General features: G+C 43.2%; 2 protein-coding genes across 4 annotated transcripts in view; one reads left to right on the forward strand and one right to left on the reverse strand.

Annotated features, from left to right (window-relative positions):
- Positions 1-25: 25 nt before the first annotated feature.
- LOC149350410 (AN1-type zinc finger protein 1-like) lies at positions 26-5,428 on the forward strand. 2 transcript variants are annotated; one of them, XM_089579440.1, is made up of 7 exons: positions 26-337; positions 667-709; positions 808-850; positions 935-1,160; positions 2,564-2,757; positions 2,820-2,900; positions 2,982-5,428. In XM_089579440.1, the coding sequence occupies exons 1-7, from the start codon at positions 268-270 to the stop codon at positions 3,147-3,149; spliced, it is 825 nt and encodes a 274-aa protein (XP_089435566.1). In that variant the 5' UTR covers positions 26-267; the 3' UTR covers positions 3,150-5,428. The 2 variants fall into 2 exon arrangements, with proteins under 2 accessions (XP_089435566.1, XP_089435565.1); XM_089579439.1 differs by having other exon boundaries at positions 27-337; positions 805-850.
- Positions 5,035-15,212, reverse strand: part of mRpL38 (mitochondrial ribosomal protein L38) — a 24,764-nt gene continuing 14,586 nt past the window's right edge. For both annotated transcript variants that reach the window (XM_089579437.1, XM_089579438.1), the window contains exons 7-9: positions 12,879-12,966; positions 11,903-12,084; positions 5,035-5,279 (exon numbers count right to left, since the gene is read on the reverse strand). In XM_089579437.1, the coding sequence (XP_089435563.1) occupies positions 5,140-5,279; positions 11,903-12,084; positions 12,879-12,966 (410 nt within the window). In that variant the 3' untranslated portion in view covers positions 5,035-5,139. The remainder of the gene's footprint in view (positions 5,280-11,902; positions 12,085-12,878; positions 12,967-15,212) is intronic.

Raw genomic sequence — 15,212 nt, forward strand, 5'->3', positions numbered from 1 at the left:
TCGAAACCAGTGGTCTAGCTAGCCTAGTCTGGCCAGCTGTTCGCCGCATCGCTTCATCGCTGTCCAGTCAGCTGGGGCTCGGCTGACTGGGCCTCACTGACTCTTTTTTTGCATTGGCATCAATACGTGTCGACATAAAATCGCTCGCAATTTATGTTAAATCATGTGTTTAGCTGAAATCCGATTAATCCAGATGCAGTGGTTAAAGTAAGGCATCTGGGCAGGCTGTAGAACGATATCGTGGTACTCCTCATCGATCTCGGTTTTATGAGTCAAGTCATGGCAGAGCTGCCTCAGCTGGGTAAACATTGTCACGTGGAATCATGCAATCGCTTAGGTAAGTAGCTTATTTATATCGTATTCATCGCTCCTAAAAACTGGCCCATTATTCGCGATGTTTCACGTATGTGATCGTGTGGAAGGCGTGAAACTGGTCGATGTTGTAAATTGCGATATTCATTTGGAGGACCAGACGTAAAAGGGCGACGTTGTTTATCATGTTTCGTCTTTCTGCTCAATGCACATATTTGTGAGTAAATCAGTAAGGTAAAGTAAATCAGTAAATGAGGAATACTTATGCGCAAAGACTTAATTTGGTCATACGTGCAAGTCACGGTAGCCGTGCGCGCTCGTTTTATTTAATGTTTTCTTGACTGTCTTTTTCAGATTTTTTACCTTTTGAGTGCGTGCACTGCAAGAACACATTCTGGTAAGCATAATGCAGGCCCGTTGTTTCGAAAGCTCTATTCGTGTCATGACGCATGCGACTAATGCACCTTGTGTACCATCTCGCATTCTTAACAGCAGTGACCATCGAACCTCAGATGCGCATGTGTGTGATCGAGTCCAGGTATGCAGACAATTGAGTCTCTTTGACTATAAATTGTGTAGAAGTGTTGAGTCATGCATTGCTCGCTGAATATCTCTTGTCCAGACTCATGTGCTGACAGACAAGGAGGCCAGGTGCAGTCGTACTGGAACGCTCTTCTGCTGCAGTTTCAGTGACTGCTCACAAAAAGAGCTGACCCCAATAGCCTGTGGACTCTGTGCGGCTAATTTCTGTGTGCGGCACCGGCATGCTCAAGACCATAAATGCAAATGCCTGCCATCACAGTCGGATCACATGCCCCTTACGACAAAGGTAGTGCAGAAAATACTAGGTAAGGCAACTACTATGTCACAAAAAACACTTCATGGTGGTGTCGTTTGATGCTGAGAGCACCAGCCTGTGCTGAATTGGCATGAGAGCAGAAGCAGTTATTGCATTTGCATCTTGACCATTATGGCTACGCTTTTTTTAATGCCTCGTTAGCAAGGGTAACATTCAGTACTAAAGTAAATACTTCACAACACTGTTGGCTAGGTGCAGCAGGGAAAAGTTTGCCCATTGTATCGAATTTTACCTCTCTATTAGATCTACTGCGTGTTGCTTCAAATGAAAGGTTTCTGGTGAAATTGCACCAACGCAGCACCAAAATGCAATTCCAAATACCAGTGCTAGTCACAGCAAATACCACGTTGACGCCTACTTGTGTTGGTTGAGAAGGGTGGCATGCATGCAGCATTGAACTTGATGTTGAATGGACATGTCGCTGTCACATGCAGCTTCATGTTGTCTTGGGTCTAGCCATGATTTGTCCAGTGCACTTTCCTCCCCCAGGTTTTCTTTCCTTGATAGTTATTGGTTATTTATTTATTTTTTTGAGCATGCATGTTGAAAACAGTGCATGCAAAATTGTTGCTGCATATGTAAAGGCCATCACCTGTAAAAAGGTGGTGGTCTAGGCAGGATGTATGTTCAGGATTGCATAGAGGATGTCTCACAAGAACATGTGAAGCTCAGAAACCGCAGTGACTTGAAAGTGGCTAAGCAATATTGACTGGACCTGGAAAGATGCAATGACTATTGGCATCTGGAATTTTCTTTATCATATGCTTATTTTCACGACATTTTCTCTCCGTGCTTATAATTTTTGCATATTGTGTTCTGCATATTGTGTGCTATGAAGTATTAGCATTTCTTGCTTTGGATCAGGGGGCTTTTTTTTTGTTCATTAGAAGTAAAAATGCATGTTTTCATCGCAGTTCTCTACATCACATTCACACTGCAAAGCATGGAGAAGTTACTCAATATTGACTTTTTCTGGGCCACAAAGCATGTTCAATACACTTGTGGGCATTTCTAGCACTGTATCTGCTTAACAAGCACTGGTAGCTTTTCCACAAAATTTTCTACTTAGAATTACTGCGTGTCTTGTGTTCAAATCAGATGCTCTGTAGTACTGCCTAGAATGTAGCAGCAAACATACCTGTGTGCCTGATTTCAAACATAGTACCTGCTTGAGATAGGCTTGAGACATTTTGAGCCATATACGATGCCACCAGCAGGCCAAACTCAGTAATTAGTGCACTTTACAAACATTTGTGGTTTCTTCTTCATTCCTAAAAGTGTGAATGACTTTGCTATTAAGGTTGTAACTCTACCTTTCTAGTTTCCAAGAGCTAGTAATATGCCACTTCTTTCCTCTACATCACATCTTTATCTTATTTTTCTTCCCTTCAGAATCCAAGAAGCCAGCTGAGAAACCTATATCAAGCAAAGCAAGCTTATCTCCTACGGCACAGAAAGTGAAGCTCATGAAAATGAAGATGCACGCTGCAGGCGAGAAGACTGTCCCTCTTGCTGACAGGGTGTATTTTGAAGTTTACTTCCCAAAGGGTCACAAAGTCCGCTCAAAGCCTTATCATTTTTCTAAGGTAATGCTTTTTATTTTCATTATCGCTGTTATGTAGCAATCTACAGACATATCTGCCTGCAGTTGTGGACAGTGGGAAGAGCAATTGACAGCACTGCCATAATAGAGAAACTCCCAAACCAGAACAACAGGCTCACTGAGAAAGTAGGCAAGCCCTTCTAAACACTGTGCTGAAATCACATCCTTTTTTATAGACAGTAATGCTTTTTTTTTTTTTTCTTGCAGAGACTGCTCCTGTTCCATGCAAGCACCTTAAAGGCACTTGGCATGAGCGACAGCTTTGAGACACTGTTGAACTCCAAACTCCTGAATGAAGCAGAAACACTAGTTCTTGAATATGTACCTCCAAACTGTGATGCTCTAGCGGCCGACTATCGCTATGAAGAGAGTTGAACTTTCGCATTGTGCTAGTAAGGGCCACCATTTTGAAAAACAACAAAGGCTAGCATATGAACAGCATGTCTTGCAATGCTTTACTGTGCCACTGTGTTCTGTGCTCTCATGCAATGTAACCCACCGCTTAAATATATATGTTCACAAGTAGCTAAGTGCTTGTTGACCAGTTCCTCTCCCATACCATATGTCTAGGTACCCCCTTGTACTAGACAGAAAAGAAAAAAATTCATTACCACTCCGCATCTCCTGCTCAAAGAGAGAGAAATATGATAAGATTTTGAAGGTTATTTTTTTTATTACCTCCACCACTAACGGCTTCTGAGAGAGAACGGGAGTCAAACTAGCGGCCTTGTGTTTAGGAAGTGCCCCATTTTTCATGCCAGCAATGCAAGGAAAACCTGCAGCAAACAAGTCATCTGGAGTGATATCAGTCACTACTAACTTCTTACTGAACAGCCTTGACTCAAGGCATGTTACTGCACAGAACCACTGCTTTAAAGGGCAACCCCTGGAGCTTTTCAGGATCCACCTATTCTAATGAAACTTTTACTGTACTTTTTCTTATTTGTCCCGATGGCAAAGGTGCAAAATTTAGACTGCAAAACCTATATGTTTCAAGCATACATGCTGCAGATTTTGTCCAAAGTACTAGATGTCTGCAATTTTTTCTAATATGGTCGTCTGGGTCCATGCCGCATGCATAAAAAACTGAGTAGAGCAATTTCCATCTACTTCTGCAGCCTGTACAACATAGCATATTAGCTATATGCGGTGGTGACAGACAAGGCATCTTAATGTGCTGAACACAAGAAAAACGAATAGGAAGCTGTTGTAAAAGCATCCTCATCACCATGAAATCTAGGAGCCAGGTGCAATCTCCACAGTAGGTTTTAGGCCTTTAGGTGATGCAGCAATGCAATTCAGTTGATGCTCGTGTGCCCAGCATGCTTTAGGTATTATTATTTATTATTTATTTACAGAAGACTGCTGGCTTTATTGCAAAGCCTTAAGCAGGAGTGGGTGTAAAATACACTTTGACAAAAAGAAAACGTCCTTGAGGCACACGCAACTCAGCACACAATACCGAAAAAATGAACGACGAAAAGAAAACATTATACAATGTTAGACGACATCTCACGTCAAAATGGGCACTGGGGGAAAAAAAAAAAAGGAAATATTGAATGCTGCAAAATTGTTACAAATTCCTAAGCGACGCCGTAAACGACTCCACAGTAGAAGCCTCTACAATATTCGCTTTGAGGACATTCCATTCCCGCACAGTACGGGGGAAGAAAGAATTCTTGTATGTTTCAGTGTGGCATGAGTATTCCTTCACTTTTAAAGAATGGTAGGATCGTGTCAAACGACCCGGGACGAGCTCAATGTACTTGCTGCTGTTAATTCCTAATTTGTTGTGAACAATCATGAACATATATTTAAGCCTCTCGCGGTATCTCCTGAGCTGCAAAGACTCCAAATTTGCTTTCTCAAGTAGCATGGTAGGGGACGTCTGCCAGCTGTATGAATTATAAATAAATCGCACTGACTTTCTTTGAATATTTTTGAGTGTTTTAATGTTTTCTTTAGTATAAGGGTCCCACACAACAGAGGCGTATTCTAAAACAGGTCGGATAAAAGTTTTGTAAGCTAGTAACCTAATTTCCTGCATGGAGTACCGGAGAGATCTTCTTAAAAAGCCAAGTTTTTTCATAGCTTTATTTTTAATATTGTTCCACCGTAGGTCAGAGCTAATCGTTAATCCCAAGTACTTGTAGCTGTCCACGGTAGACAGGGGATGGCTATTAATAGTATAGGCAAAACTTAATGGCTGCTACTAGTACATGTTAGGAAGACAGACATGGTGGCAAAGCAACTCTTGTAATTCCTTGTCAAGTTCTTTATTTCTCAGTGCTCACATCATAGCAATTTTCATTTAAACAGCTATGCATGAATTAAAATGAAAACAACTACACACATAAAGACGCAATCATGATGATGGTGATTTGGCAGCTTTTTGCTCGGCCCACTTGCGCTCAAACTCTTTCTGCTCCCTCCATGCTTTTACTTTGGGGTCCTCGTACTCCTCCTCTGGGTAAATGGTGAAAGGCCTCAGGTCCTGGTACTTTCCTGCACGGGGAACACACTCAATTGCATGATCTCTTTCCAAGGCAGTGTGTGTACATTCCTGCCCACCACAGAAAAGTCTACAGAGAAAAAAAAACTGAAAAAACAGTTTTACAACGAAGGAACAAATAAAGACAAATTCCAGCCCTTGGCTTCTCTTTAGGGCTTCAGTGCTTTAAAAAACAATACACATACAACGAAGCCTAACAGCTTCCAAGCTCAAAACAACTTGTTACAACCACACGCAACTGTTACCCATAAACCTCGATACAGCAAAATTGACAAAAATATGTAATTTTTCATTATATGCAGTTTTTACATGAAGACTCGAAAGGATAATACAGAAACAAAACCAAAATAAATGCAGGCTAAATCACTTAGCAAATGTTAACCTCCCATCACTTGAAGTCATAAAAATCAAGAAACCTTTCACAATCGTGCTTAGAAAGGGGACTGTGGCAGCAGCCGTCACCATTTCCGCCATGGCTTGTACAATGGCGCTACGTGTTTTGGAGGCACCTGCCTCTCCCTCGTGTGTCCCTTTCTCAGCCTGCCCGGCCTGTCCCGGGACTGTCCTCGCATTGCCATGCTATCTGCCATCCTCGCTACTGGTGCGCATCAGCTGCTGGCGCTGGAATAACTTGATACGTTTTGTTTATTAGGGCTTAATGTCCTAAAGTGACTCGGGCAATGAGGGACACCGTAGTGAAGAGCTCCAGAAATTTCGGCCACCTGGGGTTCTTTAATGTGCACTGACATCGCACAGAACGCGGGCCTCTAGAATTTCGCCTCCATCGAAAATCGACTGCCATGGCTGGGATCGAACCCGTGTCTTTCGGGTCAGCAGCTGAGCACCATAACCACTGAGCCACCGCGGCGGCTTTGGAATAATTGTGAACTGTGTGGCACCAGTGGGCACACATGGCTTATCCCATATCCTCTTTGCTACGTCCGGTTGTTCAGCGCCAATTCTGAACACGAACTGTTGCAGAGACGCTTGGTGGAATGCTACAAAAGCGCAAGCCCCCGAAGCTGCTGTGGACACTGCTGCATTTATTGCGGTGAGGGGCGGATGGTGCTGGAGAGTGGTGCATTGTGTCAACTGTGTTCTCTCACTGCGATCTGGACATACCTGTGGTCACAATTTATGTTATATCGATAGAAAACTTTACCACGGTGCCGTCAAATTTTAAGTAACTCAGCACTAAATATTAAATAGTTGGCATAGTGTGTTCTTTATATCAAGGTGAACTGATGGGACATCTTCGTTAAATGGAGTTCACAAATACACTCACTTCAATGGGAGCAGCATCATGGAATTGAGAAACTTATTAATAATGAGTAATTCACTGCATGGAAGTTGGTTACATCCACATTTAACTGTAAACGCAACAGTGACATAGGGCAGACTGCTACAAAAGCTCGCTGAAGGTTCTGGGACATTTGGGTAGTATTAGAGGATACATGGGGCAATGTCTGGGGACACTCGTGCTCAAAATGCACCGATTTTCAACAACGAAGTTTGGGGGTTGCTTACAATGCAGACGAATCGGAAGTCGCTACCTGAAAACACCTCTGCATCACATTTTATATGCTCGGCATTGCGCAGCTGATTTTTGCAACATTTCTTGGTGTTCACCTAATTCAATGAATGCTATTGCCCTTTAATTTACCCTCTAATGCCTAGTGTCACAGATCTGTGACATACTGTTTGCACACCATGTACTCATTCATGCAGCTTGCACACAAAATTCGACGTCAACGTGTGCTCAGTAGCCAGCGCTTTCCAGACAAAATATCTGGCACCGCTATGTGAAGAAACGGGGGCATGAACGAGCGACTTTCGGGCAGTGTCCAACAATTCCTCGTCTCTCATTTTCTGATATTTGTTGTGGGAACAATAAGAAGTTTGTCGGATAAAAAACTGTTTACTACATTTGACTCTTCGAGTTGGTTCGAGGCCTTTGATTCGGCGTTTCATGCAACTCAAACTAGCACAAAATGGAACAAACAATGCTAATCGTTGCTAACTGGCAACACATCGATGTCTCAAATTTTAGCTGTGCTAACAAAGTTTTGAAATTGGCTTTTGAATGTGGGTACATTAGCCAGCACAGTGTGAAGGTAATGATTTTTTTTTGTTTCCTTCATAATTTGGCCATTAAACAGTTAAGATGAGATTGAAGAAGTGGTGGTCGGCAACTTTGTAGAATGTCCATAGATATGCAAAAAAAAAAAAAATCATTGACAATTAAGGCCCCTAATTTCCTGCGGTGGAAAATTTAAAATTCCGCGAATTTATTATTAAAAATCAAGTATTATATGCGAAACAATGCATATAACAAATATTTGAAACTTGCCTTGCACACTGCAAAAATGCCTTCATTAAAACTTTATGTTATGTAGCTGTTGCAATTCAACATTTGCCCTAACAGCTTCTTTTACACAATGCCCTCAGAAAATTAATAATGTCTCATAATGCCACGGTGCACAATCCTGCACATGTGGTCATACCTGCAAGCGGGACACAGCCCTAACAGTGTTTGGCCTCTGCCTTCCACTCACTTTCATTCCTGGACAGCTTGATACCGCAACAACAGGAAGTCCCAAAAATGAATGGCAAGTGTTATTCGAAACTAGAAACATCTTCGCCACTACAATTATTATTCCTTTTGAAAACCACCAGTGTTGTGACTGTTTTCATGGCACAGAGTGAACATGTCACTAGAACTGCCACGCTTGAAGTGCTAGCTCACTCGATCAAATTGGACAGTAAGCATGTCAAAGTATTAGCAGAACTTCTCTTGTTACCAGATTCCAGTTTTCAAGAGCATTCAGATGATGAAATTAATCTCATTCCCATCTTTTGACCACTTCTACTGCTCTCCACAACAACAACATAAAAAGAAAGAATGCGGCTGCTAACACACAATTCCACTGAAAATGCTTGTTTCCGCAGAACTGCGGGGAACTAGAGGCCTTATCTATAACTAGGGGTTGGACTATTCGGTTTTTATTTTTTAAAAATTCGGCGGACTTCTTTCAGTTGTTATTTCAGAACGCTACTTTCGTTTTTTGTTTTGATGAATGAAAAAACACTTTTTCTGGTGACATGACATAGCAGCCCTGTGTGGTCAAAAGGCACTTAAATGTCTGTCTCGGTGTATGGCTACCCTTAACAATTACCAGTAATTAACGTGCAAATGGTAGTACTTGGAGCTGTGCTTTTAGAAAAAATTGCTACACTCGCTAAAAGAGTAACTTAAGTTACATGAGCTAGCCAGCAGACAAAAACGGAAGTGGAAGTTTACTTCTAAGAACTAGGTTGACATCTTATCACTGGGTTGTTATGCTGCGCAGAGCGCGAGGGCAGGGCATCATGTGGTCTGTGTGTTGATGGCACTGATGGAACTGCCACTCAATCGTCGTGATAGCTAAAACATACTTTTTCGTGTCAATGTCCTAAATGCATTTGGTTAACCTAATTAACCAACTGACTGCTCGAAGCAAGTGATAGTGAAGAAACAGTGCTTATCTAGAAGACGGCGAAGAGATGATGCTGCCCAGTCTGCAGAGGCATGAAAGCTAGCAGAGCAATACCTCAAATTGCGCAACTGCGCTTCTTATCCTACAATACCACCGTTGCATCATGTCCCTGGCTTCCCTCCTTAGTTAATTTTCAACTTTAAGCGAGTGTCACTCACAATCAGCAGCCAGCTAGATATGCTTTGCCAGCCAAGTATACTGACCTTTTTCGACTAAAACCGAAGTACAGGTGAATTCAGCATCCTTTTCTATATATATATATTTTTTGGTTTAAACCGCAAAGTCCAACCCCTATCTATAACTGTGCTACAGTGCACTTCGATACACTGAATCAAGGGTCAGCAGTGGTTAAGGGGAACACAGGTTTTGAAAGTGAAAGTTTTTATTTTTTTGGCGTAGAACAATAAAATATGGCACACTTATTGGGAAGTGTACTAATTGAATAAATACTAATTCACTTATGTCATCAGTAGTTATGACAAATTTTTAAGTGCTTCATTGCTATACCAAACTTGGAGAAAGTTTGGCTTGACAACAAAACATAATAGGAGCCTGAAGTCGCTCGTAAATTTTAGCCAAAGCAATGGGTTCAAGCAGTAACATTCTCCAAAATTTTTATCAACCTAAGTTTTTTTTTTCTACAGAGAACATAATATCGATGCTTGCGTAATGCACTCAATACCATCATGTCAAATTAGTGACAGAGTGAAAAAATGAGAAAGTAATCAGAAATATAGGAGTGTCACTGCATGAAGAATTTATCAAGGAACACAATGCAAATAACCGCATGAAAATCCATTAAGCCATTGCCATGCTATGCTTTCTCCAAACAGGGCAGCCCAGTAAAAAATAATACATTTGAGCAAACTGGCACTTTCACGGAGATCTCAGCCAGTTTTATGCTACCTACTGTCACAAAAAACATTTTTAAAGTCCAGTGGTGGTCCAGCCATTTCAAGTTCTGGAGCAATTTTCGGAGCAGAAAAATATTCATTTTGGAGTATCCGAACGATAGTACTGGAACAACCCGGGAGCAGCACAAACGAATAAAGGAGTCACAAAGAAGTGTTTGTTCCTAACGAGATAAGGTGCAGCCTTGTGTAGTTAGAAAGAAAAAAAAAAGGAAGGTGTTCCCAAAAAACAGTGAAAAAACATTTTATTAATGCTGACACTGTCTTGCATGCAAGTTCAGCCAAGCGTGCTTGATAAAAGTCCGAAGAACACATTCACTAGGACCATTCTTTTTTTTCATATTGGCTCTACAGTTAAACCTGGTCATTACGAAATTTTAAAAAGTGAGATTTTTCGTTACATCTTGTTTTTCGTTAGATGGAGTTTTCGCAAAATGAGTCGAAAGGACACTGCAGAATGGAAACCAAAATACAAAATAAATGTAAGTGCAATCACCTCGAAAAAACATTTACAGAGAACTGCCTTATTTGAAAGTCATAAATGTGGAGAGACGTTTCGCGATTGTGCTGATAGCCACCACCTCCACCGCGGCTCGCGCAAGGCGGGGGCACCGTGGCCGAGCTAGAGGGGAACGCGCATGGCCGCGCCGCCACCGTAGAGCGACTGCGGAGATATGCTACATGGCTCTTCTTGCATGTTCCCTCACTTGGTCTCCCTCTCGCTGCTGACCCAGGAAACGGACTCCTCACCATGCGTCGCCGGCGCTCTCCGCCATCCCCGCTCCCAACATGCCAGAGCTATCGGTGCCGGAATCACGCGAGCAACCACGCGACAGCGATGGCCGTGCACTGCCCTTGTTGTTTCTTTTTTTGCTATGCCCTATTGTTTTTCGCTGCTTTCGAGCATCAGCTGTTGTAACACCACGTGGTATGACGTTCCAAAAGAGAAAGCGCCAGAGATGCACCGACGGCACTGGAGCATGGCGCATTGCGTCGACTTCAGCCGCTCGTTGCAATTGGCGTTCCTCTCATGTCAGTTCGTGCTTTATCGTCACGAAATTTTCATGTGGTTCTGCCAAATTTTGAGTAACTCAGCACTAACAGATAGATGGCGTAGCCAGTTAGTCACATCAAGGTCAACCGCCGCAGCACCTTCGCTATACGAAGAAGGTCTGAAATACATGCGCTTCAATGGAGGCAGCGCTGGGGAATTCACAAACTTCGTGATATCGAGAAATTCGCTATATATGGAGGTTCGTTACATCCAGGTTGAACTGTATCTCAACGCTTTGTGGAATTTTTTGCAAATTCATCAAGCTCGCGAAGTGAATCAGCAAGGCCGAAATTCCCTTGTTCCAACAAAGTTTAACCTTGCAGGACCTGCTCCTAGCTTCAGTCCAGAACCTAGCTTCTTCAGCCCTCTTCAGGGTTGATCGACATGATGCAACCGTTTGATACGACCAACATGATACGCGAACATGGAGGAAGGAAAACACTCGCTATCCAAGCTGCACGCCAAAAAGTATGCCAGAAGTCACGTGCTTTTGCAAGAACTACAGGGAGTCTTTGGCCGACAGAGTAGCCAATAGTAATGCTAGGCGCAGCCAATAGTAACACTAGGCGCAGCGTTGTCGTCTGCTGCAATGCCTGTGCGCACGCACACGCGCGCTGAGACGGCGGACAAGAAGGGAGCAGGGGAGAGGCGACTTCAAAAAATGTGACGTAACTGCCTCTCCTGAGTTCTTTCCTTCCTCCATGCTTCCTTCATATAAACTGGCTGCTGAAGTCTACCACAAGGCAGCCCACCAGCGCGGAAATGTTTCAGTTGGTTGCCAACTGAAAGCCTGAATCGTTCTAAAAATAGTGGTTCTCTCGTGATTGTGTCGTCTTTTTGGCGCAGCTAAGGCGCAATATTGATCAATTTGCCGCTTTTGGAAGTACCTAAATGTATCAGAATGCCGTAAATGGTACAGCTGGAGCACCACTGAAAGTCACTTCCGGGCTGTTTTCGGTGGAAATTTCAAGATATAATTAGAATGACCTTACAGTTATCAAATCTGATGTTTTCTAAAATTTGATTCAAGATTTTTACGATTTTAAAGCCGCGTCCCCCTTTGAATGATGCATCTGTACATGCAGACCTCTTGCAAGGACCTGTCGGGCACTTACCAATGCGAAAGCGTTCCTTCCTCATCTCATCCACCAGCCAGCTTGGTGTGCCTTCTGGAATCTTGTAAATATTTGGGTACTTTGGCATGGGTGGCTCATCTTCCAAAGGATTGAGAGATTTGAGGCGCTTAAGGTAAACTTCTTCACGGATGTCTCTTGGGTCCCGGTACATGTCAAGGTACCTGCACATCACACACCAAACAGAAGCATAAGAACACTTCTATTTCATTACACACCGTCCATCCTGGCTGTCTAAAGTGGATGTGCAGGCTGCATAAATAACAAACACTCCTTTCTTTAATGTGATAAAACGGTCTTTGGTAAGCGCAGCTCAAGGTAGCGTGAAAAATGTTAGTCCGATTCACAAACCAACCTTCCGCCATTTAAAGAGGGTCTTACAAAAGATGCTCTCATCCCAATAAGTATGTGCCATGGGAGTGAGGCTACCAAAACAATTCTCACTGCATTCTTTGGTTTATGACCGTAGAAGTTGACCTGTGGGATGGTATGCAATATATACGATGCAGTATGCTTCAGAGGGACTGCACAGAATGAAACTCTTAAACCGGCTCAGTTTAGCACCTTATAGCTTCTGTCTGGCCACATGCAGGAACCGCCGGGAACTGTCACCACTGACATCGCCTCATAAATGGCATCATCTTCGTGTGAAGCTTCAGCGTTTGGTTTCTTTTGCTTGTATTTTTCTGGATACGGCTAGTTCGCATGGATATTTCTATTAATAGTAGCTTGAAAGCCATTGCGATTTTAATGACCGATTACATCATCATTTCAAATGCTAGCCCAAAAATACTTCGCATGCTTTACCTGCAAGTTTCACACATTCGACCCTTTTAAGCTCGTCAATTTCTGAAACCTATGCAGTTGCCCTTTAAGACACACTTTCCAATAGTTTATCAAAAAGCAAAGATTTCAGCATTACTCTCAAGGTGAAGAAGAAACTTTGTGAACAGCTTACGTGTTAAAAGGCTTCCTGTGAGGGTACAGAACTTGCTTTGGGACATATTCCGGAGGGTGGACATACTCAAAAGTGGGGACCCGCATTTCTGGAAAGTAATAATTTTACAACATGTAATTCCCATACAAGCTCAATATGCAAACAATACACGTTCACTCATTCAAGTTAGCACACACAGTAGGAGTGAAGCAGTTGCTAGACAATTCTGTCACGGGTAGGGATGACAATCGGGCAGCCTGCAGGCGTGAGGAGACCTTGCCGATACATCACCTTGTGCGAAACTGCCCACGCCTGGAGAATAGCCATCAGCAGCATTGTCTGACCTGGATACTGACGTATGAAGACTGGATTCAGCTCGGCACATTGCGGCACTTCATATGCGAGGCAGCCATAGCTGGCCTCTATTAACACCCCACCCATAACCCTCTGTGGCCTCGAGCCATCCACATAATAAAGGTTGTCAATCAACTGCCAGAAAGACAGCAGAAGGCTTTCAAAGGAAACTGATTTGGCATACTTGGGCCCACAAACAGGACACAACCTGGCAGCAGTCAAGGCAGCAGGTGCGTAAGATGAACATAGGGTTAAGATGGTTTGTTTATGGGGGTTTAAGCGTCCCAAAGCGACTCAGGCTCTGAGGGACACCGTAGTGAAGGGCTCCGGAAATTTCGACCACTTGACGTTCTTCAATGTGCATTGAAATTGCACAGTACACGGGCCTCTAGAATTTCGCCTACATCGAAATTCAACCACTGCGGCTGGGGTCAAACCCACGTCTTTCAGGTCAGCAGCCGAGCGCCGCAACCACTGAGCCACTGTGGCGGCTATGGGGTTAAAGGGACCATGAAAAGAATTAAAAGCCGCTTGCAAATGTTAGAAGTGATGCTCAGAAGCATTGACACCAAGTATGAATCTTCGGAACTGAGCCGGCAATTTATTATGAATTTTTAAAAATCGTGTTTTTTAAAATTCGCGGGCCGCTTGGTGTCTTCGTAGGGAGCAATTCTGAAACCAAAATCGGGAAAACAGACGTCACTAGTCCCATGACGTCGGCAGGCCACCACACGCTGTCATTCGCTAGAGCCGCGGCAGCTTCGACGTCACGGGCACACTTCCGGTAGCGGTGAACATCGTCTGCTCGAGCGGCCGCGCGACCCCCTCGGGCAAGCGCGAGCGAGGGCATTGCCTTCGCGCATATGGTTTTAATTTACCTCTGCCGCCTCTTTCTGTCGCGAGTTCGGGAGCCAAGAAAGCGCAGAGACCGGAGAGACGCTGCCGACACACGCTGCTCCTCGGGAGTGGGACAACCGGAAGTCGTAAACCGAACGTCAGCGAATGACGTGTTCATGGGCGGAGCCCAGTCCCGGAGCTGTTTTCTTTATTTTTTTATGGTACCCCGCGCGTACGACTTGAGGGGGGAGAGGAGGAGCGTGATTTTTAATCGCCTATAACTTCGTTGTTATTGATGCTAGCTCAAAAATTCTTGCGCTGGAGTGACGAGTGATGGATTGCCTATCTTTACGTAATCTCAATAAATTTGTTTCATAGTCCCTTTAAGAATGGACATCGCGCCCAGTTGTGTTCAGTTTGAAGGTGACAAACTTTTGAGATAAGGTACCCAAAGCTCCGAGAAAAACCTTGAATATCATAGAAACTGTTGCACGCTAGTGGCAATCATTCCAGAGAAATCTTGTTGCATCTCATATGACAAACAGTGTGATAAGACTGCATGCCAGGAGTGTTTAACAAAGCACTTGGAAAGAAAAACAAAGTGTTGGACCAATATCATTAATGCAAGTGCTCTGGAGAACCATAGGCAAATTATATGGTCACTGCACTTTTTCCTTACTGAAGGTCAAATTTTTAGGTGCTCAAAGAAAGCATATTGGCGTAACATAACAGGTAACTTATGTATGAGAAACAAACTCATCCTTTTCAAAAATAGGTATTTCCCTGCAGTGTTTTTATTTTTTACAGCAAAATGCCTCTAAACAGCAAAAGTAAGAATGTTGTCAAACAGCTCCTCACCACCTATGTTTAAAACAAAAAAGTGCATAGAAGCATTGCAACTACCTCGCAATGTCTTCAAACATGGCATTCACATTACCACTTACCTAGTAAAGTGCTGTCATTCCCTAAATGCCATTTTAATGGGGACATTCTCTAAACAAAGCCACAATTACCTATCATGAGTTGTTTGGAAACACTATACTATTTCTTAAAAGAGCAACACTGCAGCATTTTTCAGTCTCGGTGTTTAATGTTTTTGTAAGTGTGCTTGTACAGGCATGACAAACAAACAAACCTTACAGCAATTTCTATAATCGCAAGTAC

This window comes from Amblyomma mixtum, chromosome 3, assembly GCF_055824585.1.
Source record: "Amblyomma mixtum isolate Tamu chromosome 3, ASM5582458v1, whole genome shotgun sequence".
Taxonomy (NCBI): Eukaryota; Metazoa; Arthropoda; class Arachnida; order Ixodida; family Ixodidae; genus Amblyomma; species Amblyomma mixtum.